Consider the following 22,119-nt stretch of genomic DNA (forward strand, 5'->3'; position numbering starts at 1 on the left):
TCCTGGTATTTTCCCCCCTTTTCCCAGGATTTTCACCCCCCCCCCCTTTCCCAATACTTTTCCCCCCTTTTCCCAGGATTTTCCCAGGATTTTCCCAGGATTTTCCCAGGATTTTCCCAGGATTTTCCCCCCCTTTCCCGATACTTTTCCCCCCTTTCCCCACGATTTTCCCCCCTTCCCCAGTACTTTTCCCCCCTTTTCCCAGGATTTTTCCCAGGATTTTCCCCCCCCTTCCCCAATACTTTTCCCAGGATTTTCCCAGGATTTTTAACCCTTTCCCGTCTCCCAGGCTCTCACCATGAGCGAGGACTCATGCCGCACCCGGAGCCAGAAGCGCGCCCTGGAGCGGGAATCGGAGCCGGACAATAAAAAACTCAGGATGGACAAAGGAATTTTGGGATCGGAGCTCAATTCCGAGGGCGACATGAAAATCAAAGCGGATCCCGGAGCCGGGAAAATCCCGGGAATGCTGAAAAGTGGGGAAGTCAAAGCCACCATCAAAGTGGAGCTGCCAGCTGGGGATGAGCCCGTGGATATGAGCACATCCAAAGGGTGAGGATTCCTTGGAATTCCGGGAGTTGTTGGGCTTGGGAAGGAGCTTGGAGCCCTTCTCATCCCGGTTTTTCTTGGGATGTGGCTCGGGAAGGAGTTGGAATTCAGCTGGGCTGGTTTTTGGGAAGTTCTGGTTCCGAGATCCGGCAGATTCCCGGTTTTTCCTTTGGAAGCTGCTGTGGAAAAGTTGGGAAGAGAATCCCATGGGATCCGGGAATGGTTCAGGTGGGAAGGGCCTGGAAGCTCGTCCCATTCCATGGGCGATTCCCACTAATCCAGGCCCCATCCCAGCTGGATTTCCTTGGAGCTGCCGATGGAATTCTGGCAGGAAAAGGGGTTTGGGATTTGGGAATTGCTCATTCCGGGCTCATTCCCGGCTCATTCCCAGCCCTTATCCCGGCCCAGCCAATCCCAGTTTTCCTCTCCAGGTGCCTCCAGCTCCAGGAGAAAGCCAGGAATGCTCCACCAGTGTCACTTCCATTGGAATTCCCTGGATTTGGAGATTCCCAGGCTCGCTGTGCCCTCTAGAGGACACTCCCCGATCCTTTGGAATTTTCCCGTTTTCCCACTCCTAAAATTCCTGCTCTGGGCCCTTTTCCCAGCCCTGGGATTCCCTGGATGTCTCCAGAGGCTTTTCCTGCCCTTTCCTGTGATCCCTCTGGAATGATCCCAGCCAGAATTCCCAAACCCTGCTGATCCCAGTGCTTTTCCTTGGGAATGGAGCTGGGATTTATCCCAGGAATTCAGGTGGAAGGAGCAGCTCCGAGCCTGATTCCATGGAAAAGCTTCTGATGGGAAGGAATTCCCAATTTCCATGGAATTGGAGGATTTTAAGGACTTTTCCCACCCAAATCCCAGGATTGCTCCGTGGTTTTGGGACGTTTTGGGAAGCAGGGATTGAGCTGGGATTGTTCCCGATTGGAGAGATTTGGGATCAATCCCAGAATCCTGGAATGGTTTGGATTGGGAAGGGTCCCAAAGTCATCCAATCCTGCTGGAAAAGGGCTGGAAAAGCAATGGAAAAGGGGCTGGAACAGGGCTGGGAAAGAGTCTGGAAAAGGGTTGGAAAATGCCTGGCAAAGGGGTTGGGGAAGTGCTGGGAAAGGGGCTGGAATAGGGCTGGAAAAGCCCTGGGGAAGGGGCGGGAAAAGGGCTTGGAAAAGGGTCAGAAATGCCCTGGGAAAGCGCTGGGAAAGCGCTGGGACAGGGGCTGGAACTGGTCTGGAAAAGCCCCGGGAAAGCACTGGAAAGGGGGTTGGAAAAGGGATGGGAAAGCTCTGGAAAAGGGCTGGAAAAAGGCTGGGACAGGGCTGGGACAGAGCTGGGACAGAGCTGGGACAGAGCTGGGACAGAGCTGGGACAGGGATGGGACAGGGCTGGGACAGGGATGGGACAGGGATGGGACAGGGATGGGACAGGGATGGGACAGAGCTGGGATAGAGCTGGGACAGGGCTGGGACAGGGCTGGGACAGGGATGGGACAGGGCTGGGACAGGGATGGGACAGAGCTGGGATAGAGCTGGGACAGAGCTGGGACAGGGCTGAGGGCAGAGCTGGGACAGGGATGGGACAGGGATGGGACAGAGCTGGGACAGGGATGGGACAGGGATGGGACAGGAATGGGACAGGGATGGGACAGGGCTGGGACAGGGATGGGACAGGGAAGGGACAGGGGTGAGGGCAGGGCTGAAAGCAGATCTGAGGGCAGGGCTGAGGGCATTCCCGCATTCCCGCATTCCCGCATTCCCGCATTCCCGCCGTTCCCTGCCTCCCGCCGTTCCCTGCCTCCCGCCGTTCCCTGCCTCCCGCCGTTCCCTGACTGCCGCCGTTCCGTGTCCCTCAGGGAGGTGCGGCGGGAGCGCCGGGTGCCGTCGCCGGACGTGATCGTGCTGTCGGACACGGAGCCCTCGAGCCCTCGCCTCAACGGCCTGAGCGGCCCCGGCCCGACGCAGCCCCCGGGGCAGCCCCGCCCCGACGCCCTCCTGGTGAGTCCGGCCCCTCATCCCGGGATCCCAGGGCGGAATTCCAGCTGGGAATCTCACGGTGCCCCCGAGCTCTTTAGTTCGGCGTCAGATTTGGGATTTTGCCGTAATTTTGAGGTCGCGAATGGAGTCGATGAATTCTCAAATCCCGAAATCTCAAATTCCCAAACCTCAGATTTATCCTCATTTAACGTTTCCCACTTATTTTTTTTATGGAAAATGTCCTAAACCCCACATTTTCTCTCAAAACTCCCTCCCAGCTCCATCCATTCCCATTGATTTCTGACAGTGACACCCAGGAGCCAATTCCAGCCAGGAATTCGGGCTCAACTTTGGGATTTTCCCGCCATTTCAAGCTTCCAAATGGAATTTTTGAATTCCCAAATCCCTTGCCCATCTGGATTTATCCCCATTTAACCTTTCCCATTCATTTTTTTATGGAAAAATCCACATTTTCCCCTCAGAATTCCCTCCCAGCTCCATCCATTCCCATTGATTTCTGACAGTGACACCCAGGAGCCGATCCCAGCTGGGAATTCAGACTCAACCTTGGGATTTTTCCATAATTTTGAGCTTCCAAATGGAATTTTGAATTCCCAAATCCCTCTCCCAGCCTGGATTTATCCCCATTTAACATTTCCCATTCATTTTTTTATGGAAAATTCCACCTTTTCCCCTCAGAATTCCCTCCCTTCTCCATCCATTCCCATTTATTTCTGACAATGACACCCAGGAGCTGATTCCAGCCGGGAATTCAGACTCAACCTTGGGATTTTCCCGCCATTTCAAGCTTCCAAATGGAATTTTGAATTCCCAAATCCCTCTCCCAACCTGGATTTATCCCCATTTGACCTTTCCCATTCATTTTTTTATGGAAAATTCCACATTTTCCCCTCAGAATTCCCTCCCTTCTCCATCCATTCCCATTTATTTCTGACAGTGACACCCAGGAGCCGATTCCAGCCGGGAATTCAGACTCAACCTTGGGATTTTTCCATAATTTTGAGCTTCCAAATGGAATTTTGAATTCCCAAATCCCTCTCCCAACCTGGATTTATCCCCATTTGACCTTTCCCATTCATTTTTTATGGAAAATTCCACATTTTCCCCTCAGAATTCCCTCCCTTCTCATTCATTCCCATCTGTTCATGACACTGGCAATTCCAGCTGGCAATCTCACGGTGCTCAAAGCTCTTTAATTCAGGATCACATTTGGGATTTTGCTGTAATTCTGAGGTCCCAAATGGAATTTCTGCATTCCCAAATCCCAGATTTATCCCCATTTAACCTTTCCCACTTCTTTTTAAATGGAAAAAACCCCAGATTCCCCCTCAGAACTCCCTCCCCCGCTCCATCCATTCCCACTTACTCGCGACGCCGACCCTCAGGATCCGATTCCAGCCGGGAATTCTCACCCTGCCTCTGTCTGTGCCCCTTCCCCCATCCCTGCTTTCCCTTTTTCCCGGCTTTCCAGCGGAGCAGCCCCGAGGAGCGGGAGCGGCTCATCAAGCAGCTGAAGGAGGAGCTGCGGCTGGAGGAGGCCAAGTTGGTGCTCCTGAAAAAGCTCCGGCAAAGCCAAATCCAGAAGGAGACCCCGGCTCCCAAGGTAGGGATATTCCCGCTTTTCCCCCCGGTTTTGAATCCCTTTCCCGGGATTTCTCAACTCCCTGCTGTCTCCCCTTTCCCGGGATTTTTTATCTTCCTGCTGTCTCCCTTTCTTGGGAATTTTTAACTCCTTGGTTTCTCCCCTTTCCCAAGATTCCTTAAGCCCTTTCCCAGGATTTCTCAACTTCTTGGTGTCTCCCTTTTTTCCAGGATTTTTTAACCCCATTCCTGGGATTCTTTTAACTCCTTTCCTGGGATTCTTTTAACCCCTTTCCTGGGATTTTTAACTCTCTGCTGTCTCCCCTTTCCTTGGACTTTTCAACCCCTTTCCCAGGATTTTTTTTTGCCCCATTTCCCCAGGATTTCTCAACTCCCTGCTGTCCCCCTTTTCCCAGGATTTTTCAACCCCTTTCCCAGGATTTTTAAATCCCTTTCCCAGGATTCCTTAACCCCTTTCCCAGGATTTTTTATCTCCCTGGCGTCTCCCCTTTCCTGGCATTTTCCCGCCGTTTTCCCGGAATTCCGAGTGCTCCAGGATCAAACCTCAACAAGGCCCCGCATCCCTGAATTCTGCAGGGAACGGAATTCCGCAGGAACGAGCGCCGAGCTGGGAATCTTTGGACTGATGGGGCAGGAATTCCTCCTGAATTTCTTAACATCCAAAGGATTTTTCCCAACCTTCCCACGCTGGAATTACGGGAATGCTGAGGCGGCCTCCGTGCCCATTTTCCCGCTAATTCCCGAATTCCCTGCGTGTGGAGAAGAGCGGGAAGAGGGAGGAGGGGGAGCCCATCCTGGAGGATTTTTCCCGCCGATCCCTGAGGAGCCGGAGCTGGGCGCATTCCCTGCTTTCTGTATTCCCGCTTTTCCAACCTTATCCCGCTGCTCTCTCTCCGCTTTTTCCTTTTCCAGCCCTCCGGCCCCTCTGGAAGCGCTGCGGCCACGCCCCCGCCCTTGGTGCGGGGCCCTCAGGCTGTTCCCGCTGGGAAAACTTCCCTCCAGGTCAGTGGGAGCCGGGAAAAGAGCCCGGGAAAAGCGGCAAATCCCGGGAAAAGCAGAGCCAGGATTCCCCAGCTCCCACAGCATCCCAGCGGGAGGTTTTCTAGGGATAACGGGCCGGGAGGAAAACTGGGATGGGATTTCCATGGGGTTGTTTTCCAGCTGGGCATCCTGGAGTAAATCCGGGAGTGATTCCATTGGAGGACAGGGAATTCTCTCTGGAATTGCTGAGGGAATCCCAGGATTCTCTGGAGGGAATCCCAGGATTCTCTCAGGAAGAGCTCAGGGAATCCCAGGATCCTGTCTGGAAGAGCTGAGGGAATCCTGGGATTCTCTGTGCGGGAATCATGGGATTTTCTCTGGAAGAGCTCAGGGAATCCCAGGATTCTCTGTGAGGGAATCGCTGGAATCTCTGGAGGGAATCGCTGGATCCTGTCTGGAAAAGCTGAAGGAATCCCTGGAATCTCTTTGAAAGGGCCGAGGGAATCCCAGGATTCTCTGTGAGGGAATCCCTGGATTCTCTCTGAAAAAGCTCAGGGAATCCCGGAATTCTTTGGGAGGGAATTCCTGGATTCTCTCTGGAAGGGCTGAGGGAATGATGGGATTCTCTGTCAGGGAATCCTGGGATTCTCTCTGAGGGAATCACAGGATTTTCTCTGGAAAAGCCGAGGGGATCAAGGAATTCTTTCTGGAAAAGCTGAGGGAATCCCTGGATTCTCTCAGGAAGAGCTCAGGGAATCCCTGGATTCTCTGTGATGCTGGATGAGGGCTTGGAAAGATCCCATTCCCAGGAATGAAATCCTGGGAATCCTTAGGGAATGCAGATCCCGAGTCCATGGACAGCTGTCAATCATCCCCTGAATCCAGGGCCGTGCTTTGGGATTTACAACATTCCTGGTTTTTTCTCCTTGGGATAATGGGAACCAAATTCCCAAACTGCTCCAGCACGAGGGATTTCCCCCTGGAAAAGGGTTTGGAAAACCCCCGGAATTCCGGACCTGAGGAAAGGGAGGGATTTGCTCTCCTTTGGGAGCCATTCCCAAATCCAGAGGCGCACTTGGAGCACTTCCAGAGGAGCAGGAGCGGGAGGGAAACCTTCAGCCAGGGAATGTTGGAGCTCAATCCCGAAAATCCATTTTATCCCAACTAATCCTGTGGAACTGGGGACAAATTAACCTGGATTGGCTTTGGCTTAAGCGAGCACTGATTGCAGAGGGTGGGAGCTGAGGGATCCGTGGGAATGGGATCGAACTTCCCGGCATCCCAAATCCTGGGGGAAGTGGGAGATTCCTTATCCCAGAGGTTGGGAAGGAGGGAAGAGGGGGAGCAGCCTCTGGAAAACCCCAGGATTGGGATGTGGAGGAGTTTTGGGAATCTCCCAGCCCGGCACCAGGAGGAATTCTGAGGATTGGAGCCGGGAATCCTTGGGCAGCAGCTTTTCCAAACTCCTTTTGCCAGATTCCTTTTCCTCTTCCATGATTTTTCCTGAAGTTTTTCTTTCCTCCTCCCTTTTTTTCCCTTCCTTTTTCGTCTTCCATGATTTTTCCCAAAGCTTTTCTTTCTTCCTGCTTTTGTTTCCCTGCTTTTCCTTTCCCTCCATGAATCCCAACCCTTCCACTCCCCATTCCCACAATTCCCCATTTTTATCCCATTCCCCCCACTTTTATCCCCATTTTTATCCTATTTCCACCGTTTTTATCCCATTCCCATCACTTTTATCCCCATTTTTATCCAATTCCCACCACTTTTATCCCCATTTTTATCCCATTCCCATCACTTTTATCCCCATTTTTTCCCATTCCCACCGTTTTTATCCCATTCCCATCACTTTTATCCCCATTTTTATCCCATTCCCATCACTTTTATCCCCATTTTTATCCCATTCCCACCACTTTTTTCCCCACCACCGCAGCCCCCCCAGCCCCATTCCCACCCTGCCCCATTCCCATCCTTCCCAGCCTCTCTCCCACCTCTGGATCACGCTTTTTCCCTGTTTTCCAGACCTCTTCCAGCCGGATTCCTGGCACTGTGATCCCTCCTCCCTTGGTCCGGGGGGGCCAAGCGGCCTCTTCCAAGCTGGGAACGCAGCCGAGCCCCCAGATCGTGATGCCCCCCCTGGTCCGAGGGGCCCAGGTGAGCTTTTCCCACTCCTTTTCCAGCTTTTCCCACTCCCAATCCATGAAAAAAAATCCAGGATTTCTTCCTGGGGTTGCTTGAAATACCCGGCGCTCCCAAGAAAATGTTCTTTCCTGTAATTATTGGGATTCAGGCACCTCATTCCGGGTGCCAGGGGTTTTTTTGGGAGAGCAGGAAGAGGGAATGGAACCAATCCCTTCCTTTTCCATGTTTTTCCCTTTCGTTATCCTTTGTATCCCATCAATCCCAGCTTTTCAATGATAGAATTCCCTTTTTTCCCCTGATTTTCTGTCTTGGGGAAGAGGGAATGGAACCAATCCCTGATTTTTCCATGTTTTTCCCTCTCATTATCCTTTGTATCCCATCAATCCCAACTTTTCAATGGCAAAATTCCCTTTTTTCCCCCGATTTTCTGCCCTGGGGTTGGATAAGAGCTGCTGGAATGAGGGGATCGACTGGAATCAGTCCTGGATCACCTGGAAAACCAAACTGAGGCGTCAGGGAACGAGCAGGAAAACAAAATTCCAATTGGATCCAGCCCAAAATTCCGGCATCCATGGAATTCCAGGGAAAAACCCAGGATTTCTTCTGGAGCTCTGAGCTCCTGCAGAGCCAGAGGGATGGGAAGGGAGAGGTTTGGGAATTCTGTTTTCCTCCTGCTCTGAGTAAGGAGGGAAAAATTCATCCCAAGGAATAACTTCCCTAAGGAATTCAAATGGAACAGGAAACTGGAAACTCCGGGAGCTGGACTCGGAAACTTGGGAATTTTGGGGCTGGAATGCTCAGAGCATCCCTTGTCCCAGGGTTTTATTGGGATGGAGGGAAAGGGAAGAACATTCCAGGTGGTTTTCCATGGATTTTTTTTGCCTTCATGCCTTGCTCCTTCCCAATTTTCCCTGTGATCCCAGTGGATTCCCACCTCTCCCTGTGTTTTTCCATGTGTTCCCAGCAAATCCACGCCATCCAGCAGCCCTCAGAAACTCGGGAATTTCCAGCTGGAATGTGGTGGCCTCTGGGATCCTTGTCCCATAATTTTGGAGGGAATGGGAATGATGGAGAGAAAGCGAAGAACATTCCAGGGGTGTTTTTCCATGGATTTTTTTTTTGCCTTCATGCCTTGCTCCTTCTCATTTCCCCACGGATTCCCAACCCCCTTTTCTGTGTTTTCCCAGCAAATCCACACAACCCAGCAGCACTCAGGACTCAGCAAACTTGGGAATGTTGGGGTTGGAATGCTCAGAGCATCCCTCATCCTGTGGTTTTATTTGGATGGAGAGAAAGCGAAGAACATTCCGGGTGGTTTTCCATGGATATTTTTTTTTTTGCCTTCGTGCCTTGCTCCTTCCCCACGGATTCCCAACCCCCTTTTCCGTGTTTTCCCAGCAAATCCACACGATCCGGCAGCACTCGAGCACGGGCCCCCCTCCCCTGCTGCTGGCCCCGCGCGCCTCCGTGCCCAGCGTGCAGATCCAGGGCCAGCGGATCATCCAGCAGGGCCTGATCCGCGTGGCCAACGTGCCCAACACCAGCCTGCTCGTCAACATCCCGCAGGTCAGCATTCCCGGGATTCCCCGGCCGGGAGGGAAGCGATGGGATGGGGTGGGATGGGGTGGGAATGGCAGGGTTGTGTTATCCCGCTCTTGTCCCGCTCTTTCCGGTTGTTCCAAGCGGTGTCCAGGTTGGAGTTGGAGGCTGGCGGGGATGGGGCAGGCGGTTCTTGCTGCCAGAGATCTTACAATCCCAAGGATCCTTCAATCCCAACCAAAAAGAGCCTTCAATCCCAAAGATCATCCAATCTCACCCCTCAAAGATCCTTCAATCGCACCCCAGAAAGATCCTTCAGTCCCAATGATCCTTCAATTCCACCCCTCAAAGATCCTCCAGTTCCAAAGATCCTCCAATCCCAACCAAAAAGATCCTTCAATCCCAAAGATCATCCAATCCCAACCCTCAAAGATCCTCCAGTCCCAAAGATCCTCCAATCCCACCCCAAAAAGATCCTTCAGTCCCAATGATCCTTCAATTCCACCCCTCAAAGATCCCTCAGTTCCAAGGATCCTCCAGTTCCAAAGATGCTCCAGTCCCAAGGATCATACAATCCCAAGGATCCTCCAATCCCAGCCAAAAAGATCCTTCAATCCCAAAAATCATCCAGTCCCACCCCTCAAAGATCCTCCAGTCCCGAAGATCCTCCAGTTCCAAAGATTCTCCAGTCCCAAAGATCCTTTAATCCCAAAGATCCTTCAATTCCACCCCTCAAAGATCCCCCAGTTTCAAAGATCCTCCAGTCCCAAAGATCCTCCAGTCCCAAGGATCCTCCAATCCCAAGGATCCTCCAGTCCCAAAGACTCTCCAGTTCCAAAGATCCTCCAGTCCCAAAGACCCTCCAGTTCCAAAGACCCTCCAATCCCAAGGATCCTCCAATCCCAAAGATCCTCCAATCCCAAAGATCCTCCAGTCCCAAAGACCCTCCAGTTCCAAAGATCCTCCAATCCCAAGGATCCTCCAGTCCCAAAGACCCTCCAGTTCCAAAGATCCTCCAATCCCAAGGATCCTCCAGTCCCAAAGACCCTCCAATCCCAAAGACCCTCCAATCCCAAAGATCCTCCAGTCCCAAGGATCCTCCAATCCCAAAGACCCTCCAGTCCCAAGGATCCTCCAATCCCAAAGACCCTCCAATCCCAAAGATCCTCCAATCCCAAAGATCCTCCAGTCCCAAGGACCCTCCAATCCCAAAGACCCTCCAGTCCCAAAGATCCTCCAATCCTCCCATGTGGAACCCACCCCCAGAGATTCCCGATGATCCCACACAGAACCCACCCACCTGATCCATTCCCTGGCCCTTCCCACCCCCTATCCCTGATTCCCGCTGATCCCACGTTGAACCCATTCCCGGTCTCTCCCCAGGCATCCCCCACGTCCCTGAAAGGCTCGGCGGTGCCATCGGGCCAGGCCGGTGCCACCCCTGCGGGTGCCACGTCCCTGGGTGGCACCGGGGAGTCCCCGGGCAGCCGCCAGGCCGCTGCCAAGCTGGCCCTGCGGAAACAGCTGGAAAAGACGCTCCTGGAGATCCCTCCTCCCAAACCTCCGGCTCCGGAGATGAATTTCCTGCCCAGCGCCGCCAACAACGAGTTCATTTATCTGGTGGGGTTGGAGGAGGTCGTGCAGAACCTGCTGGAAACCCAAGGTGAGCCCACAGGAATGGTCAAAGACGGGATTGAAACGTGGCAGGAATGGTTTAAAGCTCCCGGAAATGCAGGAGTTAAGCCGTGGGGAAATAAGTTAAAGCTCAGAGAAGGAATTTAAGCCTCGGAGAAATGGAGTTTAAACCTCAGAGAAATAGAGAGTTTAACCTCAGAGTTTAAACTTCACAGAAATACAGAGTTTAAACCTCACAGAAATCATTAAAACCTCAGAGAAATACAGAGTTTAAGCCTTGGAAAAATACAGAATTTAAACCTCAGAGAAATACAGAGTTTAAGCCTTGGAGAAATACAGAATTTAAACCTCAGAGAAATACAGAGTTTAAACCTCACAGAAATCATTTAAATCTCAGAGAAAGACAGAGTTTAAACCTCAGAGAAATACCAAATTTAAACCTCACAGAAATCATTTAAAGTTCACAGAAATACAGGGTTTAAGCCTTGGAGAAATAAGTTAAACCTCAGAATTTAAAGCTCACAGTAAGACAGAATTTAAACTTCATAGAAATACAGAATTTAAAGCTCACACAAAGCTAAGCACACAAAAAGCTCAGCTGAGAAGATTTAAGGGGTGGAAGGGTCATTCTTTTGTGGATTTTGAATAAATTTTGAGTCGATTTGGAGCTTCTTCAGGCCTGTTCTGGGCGGGAAGGCCGAGCCGCCATGTTTGTCCCTCATGGAAGGTGACTCTGGGGCCGATCCCAGGTGTTTGTCCCTCATGGAAGGTGACTCTGGGGCCGATCCCAGGTGTTTGTCCCTCATGGAAGGTGCCACGGGGGCTGATCCCAGGGGTTTGTCCCTCATGGAAGGTGCCACTGGGGCTGATCCCAGGGGTTTGTCCCTCATGGAAGGTGCCACTGGGGCTGATCCCAGGGGTTTGTCCCTCATGGAATGTGACCGTGAGGCCGATCCCAGGTGTTTGTCCCTCATGGAAGGTGACTCTGGGGCCGATCCTAGGTGTTTGTCCCTCATGGAAGGTGACTCTGAGGCCGATCCCAGGGGTTTGTCCCTCATGGAAGGTGACTCTGGGGCTGATTCCAGGGGTTTGTCCCTCATGGAATGTGACCGTGAGGCCGATCCCAGGTGTTTGTCCCTCATGGAAGGTGACTCTGAGGCCGATCCCAGGTGTTTGTCCCTCATGGAAGGTGGCAGTGAGGCTGATCCCAGGTGTTTGTCCCTCATGGAAGGTGACTCTGGGGCTGATTCCAGGGGTTTGTCCCTCATGGAAGGTGCCACGGGGGCTGATCCCAGGTGTTTGTCCCTCATGGAAGGTGACTCTGGGGCTGATCCCAGGGGTTTGTCCCTCATGGAAGGTGACTCTGCGGCTGATCCCAGGTGTTTGTCCCTCATGGAATGTGACTCTGGGGCCGATCCCAGGTGTTTGTCCCTCATGGAATGTGACAGTGAGGCCGATCCCAGGTGTTTGTCCCTCATGGAAGGTGACTCTGGGGCCGATCCCAGGTGTTTGTCCCTCACAGAGGGTCCTGCTGGGGCTGACCCGCCATGTTTGTCCCCTCAGGAAAGGTGGCGGTGGCCATGTCCTGTCAGGAGCCCTACCTGTGTCCTTAGAGACATAATTTAAACCTCACACAAACCTAAGCATACAAAGGCCTCAGATGAGGACATTTAAGGGCAGATTGGTTATTTTTCGGGAGTTTTGCCTTAACTTTGAAGCGGCTTTGAGCTCTTGCAGGCCTGTTCTAGGCGGGAAGGCCGAGCCACCATGTTTGTCCCCTCAGGGAAGGTGGCGGTGGCCGTGTCCTGCCGGGAGCCCTACCTGTGTGCCCAGTGCCACACGGACTTCACGTGCCGCTGGCGGGAGGAGAAGAACGGCACCATCATGTGCGAGACCTGCATGGCCTCCAACCAGAAGAAGGCCCTGAAGGCCGAGCACACGAACCGGCTCAAGGCCGCCTTTGTCAAGGCCCTGCAGCAGGAGCAGGAGATCGAGCAGAGGATCCTGCAGCAAACGGCCCCCCCCGGGCAGCCCAAGGCCGAGCCTGTGGGGCAGCACCACGCGCTCAAGCAGGTGAGGGCCCACCCCCAGTAGATCCGTGTTTTCCAGAGGGAAAGATGCTTGGAATTGTCCCAAGGGTTGAGGTATAGCCTGGGGAATTTGTCCCTCAGGTTGGGTTTAGGGTGGGATGGATCCTAAGTGCCCTCCCATGCTCTAAAGGTTATCCCATCCCAAAAATCATCCAATCCCAAAGATCATCCAGTCCAGCCCGCAAAGATCAGCCAATCCACCAATCCCATCCCAAAAATAACATTCAGTTCCAGCTCCCAAAGATCCTCTAATCCCACCTTCCAGGCTGCTCCAAGCCCCATCCAACCTGGCCTTGGACGCTTCCAGGGATCCAGGGGCAGCCACAGCTTCTCTGGGAATTCCATCCCATTCCCTCACCACTCTCACAGGGAGGAATTCTTTCCCAATATCCCACCCAGATCTTTCCTTTTCCAGTTCAAAGCCATTCCCTGTGTCCTGTCCCTCCATGCCTTGTCCCCAGTCCCTCTCCAGCTCTCCTGGAGCCCCTTTAGGCCCTGCAAGGGGCTCTGAGCTCTCCCTGGAGCTTCTCCTCTCCAGCTGAGCACTCCCAGCCCTCCACCCTGGCTCCAGAGGAGCTCCAGCCCAGTGATAATTCCATGTCCTTCTCTGGACTCATTCCAAATGGGAAGAGCAGCTCCAGCACCAAAACATTAAATTGACCTAAATTAGAATCCCTTTTCTTGCTGCTTTGCAGTCGATTGCAATTCCTCATCCCAGGAGCACAAATCCCAGAATCCCAGACTGCTTTGGGTTGGAAGGAACCTCCAAACTCATCCCAACCCACCAAAAAAAAAAAACCCCAAATCCTTGCTCGCCGTAGAGACCCCTTGGAATTTTTTATCCCCTCAAACCGGTGCCACATCCCAGATTTAGCCCCTTGTCCCTGTGTCCTGCCAGAGTTCCAGCCAGATGTCCCGAGGTGCCGGAGCTTCCCGAGGGGTCCTGCACGCCTTCAGCCCCTCCCCCAAGCTCCAGAGCTCCTCGGCCACCGCCACCCTCGGGAGCCGGCCTGGAAAACACGTGGAGAGATCCGGCAGCAAGGGCAGCACGGGTGCCTGGAAGAAAAATCCCATCAACACAGGTACAGGATCCTGGGAAGCCTCTTTTTTCCTCGGGATCGCTGCCCAACATTCCCAGTTTTTGGGTGGGAATCCTTGTGGGGGGAAAAAGAAACGGCGATGTCGAGGATTTGAGGTTTAAGTTGTTGTCATCGCTTGGTGTTGGTGGGGTTTGTCCTCATCGAACGGTGCCTTCAGGAGATAAAATCCACTCAAAATTCCTGGTTTATCCATTTGGAATTAAACTGAATGGATTGAAAGTTGGGATTTCATTCCCTGTGGGATTTCTGGCCTGCAATTCCAATAACATCAAGGTCTTGCTCTTAAAATTGTTGTCACCCCTTGGTTTTGGTAGGATTTGGTTTCATCAAAAAGTGCCACCAGGGGATGAAATCAAATTAAAATTCCTGCTTTATCCATTTGGAATTCAAGTTAATGGATTTAAAGTTGGGATTTCATTCCCTGTGGGATTCCCTGCATGGAAAAAATGATGATACTGAAAATTGGGTCTTAAAATTGTTGTCACCACTTGGTTTTGATGGGGTTTGTCCTCATCAAACAGTGCCTTCAGGAGGTAAAATCAATTAAAAATTCCAGATTTATCCATTTATAATTCAAGTTAATGGATTTAAAGTTGGGATTTCATTCCCTGTGGGATCTCCTGCCCTAAATCCCAATAATATCAAGGATTTGCTCCTACAGTCGTTGTCCCCACTTGGTGTTGGTGAAGTTTGGCCTCATCAAATGTTGCCTTCAGGAAGTAAAAGGGATTAAAAATTCCTGTTTCCCCCATTTTTAACTAAAGTGAATGGATTTAGAGTCGGATTGTTGATCCCTGAATCCGTATCCACATCCAGCACCACCCTGCAGGAATTTTTCCTTCATTTCTGGGAATTTTAACCAAATTCTTTCATTTTTGACTGATTTTTCCTCTTTGCTGGGAACACCATCCAATAAATCAATGGTTTTGCCTCCAGCACATTCCCCATTCAAATTCCCACTGGAGTATTTCAAATTCCCATCAGCATTTCTCAGGATTTGAAATCCCTAAAGCTGTTCCTGGAACAAATCCAAGTGATCAATTCCAATCCAAACATTTCTCTATTTTCTATAGAAGCAGGTGACTTGAGAAGACCCATTTGTTTTCCTAAAGGAAAATCAGGATTCCCAGGAAGGAAACTCCAGATCTTTTGTGAACTTTCTTGATGGATTTCTTAGGATTCTTTTATTCCCAACAGCTTCATCCATCACTTCAAATACAATTCCATCCCAGAGTGCTCAAATCCTGAGGTTTGATCCTAAAATCTTTCTCCTGTTGGTTGCGATAGATCCTGAAGGCGCCAAATCCCGGCGCCGCCCATCGGGATAATCCACACTTCAATCCCGCTTTTCCATGTGCTTTTAGTGCTGGTTCCCCTCATTCCCATGCCAGTCCATGACTCCACAATTCCCTTTTTTCCCCCCCCCAGGTGGGGCCTTGCCCTTCGTCAGCCCCGGTTTGGCCGTGCACAAATCGGCCTCGGCCGTGGATCGGCAGCGCGAGTATCTCCTGGATATGATCCCGCCCCGCTCCATCCCACAGTCGGCCACGTGGAAATAATGCCGAGGGAGAACTTTTCCTGGCTCTGCCATCCTTTTTCTACCACACTTCCGTGGAATCTGCTTTAATCCCAGCTGGATAACGCCCCAGGCTTTCTAGGATGCAAGAAGACCACTCCTCATCCCAGCGAGCGCCGCCGTCCCTGCCGGGAGAAGTGACCACGTGTAGGGGTGGCCGAGCCCCGGCTCCTTTTGGCTCCCAGATTTTCATGGAAGCTGGCAGGGAAGGGGGAAGAATTCCTTCAATTTTTTTTTGTTGTTCTTTTTTTTTTTTTTTTTTTTTTTTTGGCTTTTTCTGTATTTAGTTCTGGATTTTTTTGGCACCAGCACAAAAAGGACTCAGCGCCTCCTCTCTGCCTTCGGCGGCGTCGCCGAACCTTTCGCCGGGAACGCCGGAGCGCGCTCCGCAATTTTGGGTCGTGGAGAGAGGAATTCCAGAATTCCAGCCCCATCCTGCATTTAGTGAGCCGAGTTCATGGCTGCTCCTTTGCCCTGCCCCTCCTCCAGCCGGGAAGGCAGGCAGCACATCCCGATATTCCCAAAAATCCGACGATGCCGCCGCCGCCGCCGCTGCCGAGAAATAAGTGCAAATTCCCGACTCCAGTTGAGTATGGTTTGGTTTTCTTTTTCCTTAGGGATTGGCTGCCGCCCCAAAACTTGGCTGGGAGGTGGGAAGTGCTGCGGGAGCCTCCCACTTTTTTGTTGGATTCTGTTTGGAATAGACTTTGGAACCGTTGGTAGTTTAAAAACCTTGCAGTTACTGATAGACAAAAACCACCTTGGTTCTTTCTCATCCAGCGGAGTTGGGCCTTCCCGACGTTCCCAGAGACTCCAAAGCGAAACTGTTTGGGAATTTTTTTTCTTTTCCTTTGGGGAGGGTTGGTTGGTTGGTTTTTATTTTTCCTCTTTTGTTGTTGTTTTGAGGGATATTACTCAAAATTATAGGAATTCCAGAAGCTGATGCAAGCAGGGAGGATTGGAAGCGATTCCCGATTCCCACTGGGAATTCCGGCCATTCCCAATCCTTCCCTCCGTGATTAGAGTTCTTCCAGGCATCCCAAGCATGCTCCTGTATCCATCACTCTCCCATTTTGGATGGAGCTTTCCATCGTTTTTTTGGGGATTCCGGAGGTTCAACCCAAAATCCATCCGGGGCCAGTTTGGTTTTATTTTGCTTTCTCATCCTCTTCTTCCCTGGGCTTCTTCCCGAATTCCAGACGAATCCAAGGGGCAGAATTCCATGCCTTACTCCTCGTGTCGTGTATCAGCGCTGGGCAAAGCGCCGATGAGAATTCTTTGGGAAATTATAAATATATATAATCTAGAGATCTATATATAAAAAAAAAAAAACGGGGAAGGGGGGAGGGGGAAATTCAGGAAAAGCCGGATTTATTTTCTTAGGAATCGCTGGGAGATCGAAACTTGAAGCCAAGAATTCCTTAGGGATCATCCCCCTCGGATCCGAGCGCTGCCGAGTGACAAAACCCCTCCCTCTTCCCACTTTTCCCGGCGTGTGGATATCAATATTTAGGGATTTAGCTTAGGAACCACCACCCCCCCCTCCTTTTCCAAACTGCTGGATAAAAACCCCCGGAATTCCCACCTGGATGCGGATTTTGGTGTGTTTTCCGGAGGGATGGGAAGGGCTCAGATGGGTGGGAATCGGGTTGGAATTTGGAGTTTTCTTTTCATTCCAAGCTTGGATTGGGAGATGTGGACAGAGGGATGAAGTGGATTTGTTTCTTCCATTTAATTTTATGGAAAAGTTGCCGTTGATTTCCCGTGTGGAATTTTTTGGGGTTGGCTTTGGGGGGGGGGAGGGGTTGTTTTTCCTCTCCTGGTTTTTTTCCTCATGGATGCCAACGTTTGATCTCTGTTCGACCACCTGGAAAAAATTCATTTATTCCCAAAAAAAAAAAAAATCCCAATGAAACTGCTCCAATTAAATCTCAAACTTCTTTTTTTTTTCTTTTTTTTTTCTTTTTTTTTTTTTTTGGGAAAACCTGGATCATTTATTCCCAGTGTTGGGAAACAGCTTTGGATGATTCCTGAAAAAAAAACAGGGAAGAAAAGATGGGCAGAAAGGATTCAATGTTCTAAAAACGACGTCAAAACCTTTTTGGATCCCAGCAGCTCCGGTAATTCCCTTGGAAATTGGAATTCCAACCAACTTGGATCGTTAAAATAATTGGGAATGTTTGAATTGAAGGATTTGGAATTAAAATTCCAAACAAGTCTCTGTGCCCAGACTCCGAAATGTTCCATCCCGATTTTTTTTTTGGATGGATAATTCAGATTAAATCCCGCAAAAAATTATTTGGGGGATGGGGAGGGGGGAGAGATACATTTGGAAAAGAAAATCCTGCATGGAATGAGGCTGGAAAAACCCCAAAATCCAACCTGGAATGAGGCTGAAACTGAAAATTCCCAAGCTGGAATGAGGCTGCTGGAATCCAGACCAGTTCTGACGTGGTTTTTCCCTGGTGGTTCTTGGAATGTCGCAGGGAATTTGGAGGATTTGTTTATTCCATCCACGTTTCTGCCAAATTTGGGATAAATCTGGGAAAAGATTCCATGTTGGAATGGCGGAATGGCTTTTCCTTCGCAGTCCCAGTTCCATATTCCGATGGGAGTTGTGGGATTGGGATCGTTCAGGTGCAAAGATGTTCCAACTCTTCAATACAGATTTTCCAAACCTCTTCCCTCTCCTCCTGGTCTCCTTTTTCCAGGAAAAAAAAACCCACAAAAAACGGGAAAAAACAAGGAAAAAAAATCTCAAACGGAAAATTCCCATTGTAGAATTCTGCCCTGGAGGGGAAATGTTTGGGAATGGTGGAGGAGGGAGGTTGGACACAAAATTGGGAACAAATCTTGGGTTTATTCCTGCTGCTGGATCCCCTTTGGAATTCTGGATTCTCTGAGATCTCTTGGATCCCCTTTGGGATTCCTGAATTCCTGAGGGCATTTGGATCCCCACTGAAATTTGGGATTCCCTGAGGGCTGTTGGATCACCTCTGGAATTCCTGAATCCCTGAGATCTCTTGGATCCCCTTTAGGATTCCCAAATCCCTGAGATCTCTTGGATCCCTTTTGGGATTCCCAAATCCTTGAGGCTTTTGGAATTCTGGAATCCCTGAGATATTTTGGATCCCCTTTGGAATTCTGAACCCATTGGGTTCATTCCTAAATCCCAAGATCTTTGGGATTCCCAAATCCTTGAGGCTTTTGGATCCCCTTTGGGATTCCCAAATCCCTGAGATCTCTTGGATCCCCTTTGGGATTCCCAAATCCCTGAGATCTCCTGGATCCCTTTTGGGATTCCCAAATCCCTGAGATCTCTTGGATCTGTGGGAACACCACCCAACCCTTCGACTCCCACAAATCCTTTGGGATCCTCCTCCCTCGGATCCCGTTTTCCCGCTCTTCCCAAGCTTCGCTGCATGAGCATTCCGGGGGGCTCCGGCTCCTGCCTCTCCTGGGGAGAGGGATCCAGGGGGTCCCTAAAGCCATAAAATTCCCGCTCGGAGCCGCCGGGATTTTCTAGGACACCGTGGAGAACGAGGAACGGCCGTTGTACTTTAGATTTTAGCAACTTGTGAAATAAAAACAAAAAAAAACCCCGGATTTTCATTGGAAAATTCCCGCCTTGGAATTCGGCAGCCGTGTGGTTTTTCTTGGATTTCTCATTCCGGAGGGTCGGGATTTGGATTTTTCACCACAGGGAGGGGAAAAAAAAAAATAAAACAAAATTGGGTTGGAATTTTTTCTATCCAAGGCTCTTCTTCCTCAGAGTTCCCGGCTCAGGGAAAAGGTGATTTCCCGAATTTTTAATATTCCAGGGATTCCTGCACCTGCCATTCCTGCGGAAAACGTGGTAAATCCAAAATCCCCGTGGATTTGGGGTTGGGTTTTATTCCATGTCTCCTTTGATCCCCATTTCTGGACCCATTCCGTTGCCTCTGGATTCTCCCAGCCAATTATCCTTTTTTTTGGGGGGGGAGGGGGGGCGGGAATTGGAATTGAATTCCCAAAGTTCAGTCCCAGATGGAAAACTGGGAATTTGGGCTGCAGGAGGGGGTGGAATTTTAGGAAATTTAGGGAGATCTTGGGGGGATAAAAACCCCCAAGTTTGGCTCATTTTTCCCTCTCCTTTGGGAAGGAGCAAGAGCAGGGCAGGATTTTTTTCCTTGGATTTCTTGTGACTCAAAATATTCCGGAATAAATCCCAAAAAATTCAGTAATTCCAACGAATCCCAGCAGAAGGATCCGGGATCGATAATTGATCGATAACTGTATCGGGAGGGGGGGAGTTGGAATTGGAATGACAATAAACAAATGGAGAAACACCTGGATCCGCCTCTCATTCCCAGGATTTTGGGGGTTGGGATGCATCTCATGGATCGCTGGGACAAAGCCGGATCTGCTCCTTCCTCTGCCGAGGTTTCTTCCCGAAAAAAACCAAACCCCGGGAAAAGAAAACGAAAAATTCCGGGATTTCTGTGGATTTTCCCTGGAATTTCATGGATGGAGCATCCTCAGAGGCGCATCCCAGGATTCAGACAGAGCACATCCATGACTGCAGACTCCTCTTCATTCCCACCTGGAATTCCTGCTCCCCCACCGGGATACCCCTGGGATTTCACCTGCCCATTCCAGGAGAACTCACGGAGCCGCTGGATCTCTTCCCGCTGGGATGAGAACAGGATTTGATGGCGAATCTGACCGAGGACATTCCCAGAATTTTTTTTCCCCCCAATTCCAGATAAAATCCCAAGTTCTTGGAGCGCCTTCAGCAGCCACGGACACGCGGGAATTCCCATGGAATTGTCCCTAATTCCTGCTCCTCGGCCCCAAGGGCGGAATCACGGCTCCGGAGCCGCGGGTTTGGGAAAAGAGGGAAGCAGGGAATGGATCCCGCTCCAGGCAAAGCCCAGCTTGGAAAAACGGGAAAAGGAAGGAGATTTGGGGTTTTCCATGTGCAGCAGGAAATGTGGGATTGACGGGGAATCTGGGAAATGGATCCGGTCTGAGGGCAGGATGATCCCGAGGAATCAGAGGATCCTGGTGGGTGGGAGGATGATCCCAAGGAATTGATGGATGCCACTGGATGGGAAAGTGATCCCGGAAATTGATGGATCTCGTTGGGTGGGAAGAAGATCCCAAGGAAGTCGTGGATCCCATTGGATGGGAAGATGATCCCAAGGAATTGATGGATCCCGTTGGGTGGGAAGAAGATCCCAAGGAATTGCTGGATCCCGTTAGGTGGGGGACAATCCCAGGGAAGCGCTGGATCCTGCCTGGCTCCGGGCTGTTGATCCATCCCTGTGGGAATGGCCAAAAGCCCCGAGGATGCAGGGTGGGAATAACTCACCTTCGGCACCGTAAATCCCGGATTTGGAGCTGGAATTGCCGAGGTTTTGGGAGGAGGAGAAGGAGGAGGAGGAGGAGCAGGAGGATGGACACGGCCCCTTCCCAGGACACCTCAATCCAATGGGATCCGGGAGCAAGGTGGGAGCGTCGCCCCCTTTCCCGTTCCCGCTGGATATTCCAGGATCACCTCCGATCCGAACCCTCCGCGGATCCAAGCATTGGACCCTCTCCAGGGAGGTTTTTTTTGGCCGCTTCTGACCTTCCACGTCGGAAAATCCCAGATTTTTGGGGAGATCGGGAATTCGGGAACGCGTTGAATTCATTTCCTCGAATGCTTTTCAACCGAGGAAGATCCTTGAGGAAAACTCTGGATCCCTCCTTGTGGAAAACTGCTGGAAAACGGAACCGACTCCATGGACACGGAGATCCCGAATCCATCCCTTTCCTATGGATTGAGGGCTGGAAGATGGGAATCCTCATCCTGGGTGTCTCCTCCGAACCCTCCAAGGTCACTTTGTTGTGCTGATTTGGGAATTCCTGGGAAAATCCGTGCTGGGAGTTCCCAGGTCAGGGTTGTGTTGGGATATGGAGAGACTGGGAATCCGGGATTTGGGAACTGGGAAGAGAAGGAGGAAGAGGAGGCAATTTGGACGTCGCATCCGGAGCCAGGAGGGTTTGGATCGCTCCTGGAATCCCGTTCAATTCCCATTTCCCCTTCGGCCGATCCTTCCCTATGGAAAAGCCAGGGGGGATCCCCCGTTCCCAAGGAGGCTCCAGGGTCCTGTTTGATCCCACAAATGCATCCCAAAAACATCCCATAAAATCCGGCAGGAATTCCCTCAGCTCCTGACTCCTGTCACCTGTTCCAGATGCTGGGAATAAAGGGAAAAGGGATAAAATCCTTGAAAATCCTGGAAAATCTTTCGTATTTCCAATAGTTTGAGATTTTTTAATATTCCAAAGCTGGATTTCATTCCCGATCCCTGCTCCTGGGCTGGGTGGGATGGGGAAATGTGGGATTGGCCATCCCAGACTGGAAGAAACCGGGATGGGATGGGAATGGATCCTGGAATCAGCCAAATCCTCTCCAATTCCCGGGTGGATTCGTTGGGAATATTGAGCCGGTGCTGACCAAAACCCTCAATAATTGTTTCCTACGGAATATTTCCACCAGGAATTCCGCTCCCAAGGATGGAGGTTATTCAGGGAATTCGCCAGCTGTGGAATAACGACTTCCCCAGGAATCCCAGGAGGGTTTGGGTTTGGAAAAACCTCCAGGATGAGCCAATCCCACCATCCCGGGGTCCTCCAGCGTGGTGGCCCCGGACACTTCCAGGGATGGCACAGCCACAGTTTTCCCGGGAATCCCCTGCTCCAGGCTGGGAGCGGGAGCCCATTCCCGAGTATCCCCACCCCGGGGGGCTCCCACCATCCCCCAAATCCCCAAATCCCGGCGATCCCAGGGATTAGGGCGGGATTAGAGCCGGGACACGGCGACCTCGATCCAGAGCCGGGGCTGGAAAACCCTCCCGGGGCGCAGGGGGGCCGGGAATGTTCACCTGGAGATG

The 22,119-nt window shown here is 51.2% G+C and overlaps 1 protein-coding gene across 3 annotated transcripts in view; it reads left to right on the forward strand.

Annotated features, from left to right (window-relative positions):
- The window catches only part of GATAD2A (GATA zinc finger domain containing 2A), a 43,651-nt gene extending 24,818 nt beyond the window's left edge, over nucleotides 1–18,833 (forward strand). For 2 of the 3 annotated variants that reach the window (XM_068996841.1, XM_068996839.1), the window contains exons 3-12: nucleotides 290–552; nucleotides 2,396–2,537; nucleotides 4,009–4,140; nucleotides 5,052–5,141; nucleotides 7,140–7,271; nucleotides 8,658–8,825; nucleotides 10,182–10,461; nucleotides 12,217–12,506; nucleotides 13,422–13,605; nucleotides 15,052–18,833. In XM_068996841.1, coding sequence (XP_068852942.1) covers nucleotides 299–552; nucleotides 2,396–2,537; nucleotides 4,009–4,140; nucleotides 5,052–5,141; nucleotides 7,140–7,271; nucleotides 8,658–8,825; nucleotides 10,182–10,461; nucleotides 12,217–12,506; nucleotides 13,422–13,605; nucleotides 15,052–15,182 — 1,803 coding nt within the window. In that variant the 5' untranslated portion in view covers nucleotides 290–298 and the 3' untranslated portion in view covers nucleotides 15,183–18,833. The remainder of the gene's footprint in view (nucleotides 1–289; nucleotides 553–2,395; nucleotides 2,538–4,008; nucleotides 4,141–5,051; nucleotides 5,142–7,139; nucleotides 7,272–8,657; nucleotides 8,826–10,181; nucleotides 10,462–12,216; nucleotides 12,507–13,421; nucleotides 13,606–15,051) is intronic. The other variant, XM_068996840.1, reaches the window with a different exon arrangement.
- Nucleotides 18,834–22,119: the final 3,286 nt, after the last annotated feature.

Source organism: Aphelocoma coerulescens, chromosome 28, assembly GCF_041296385.1.
Source record: "Aphelocoma coerulescens isolate FSJ_1873_10779 chromosome 28, UR_Acoe_1.0, whole genome shotgun sequence".
Classification (NCBI taxonomy): domain Eukaryota; kingdom Metazoa; phylum Chordata; class Aves; order Passeriformes; family Corvidae; genus Aphelocoma; species Aphelocoma coerulescens.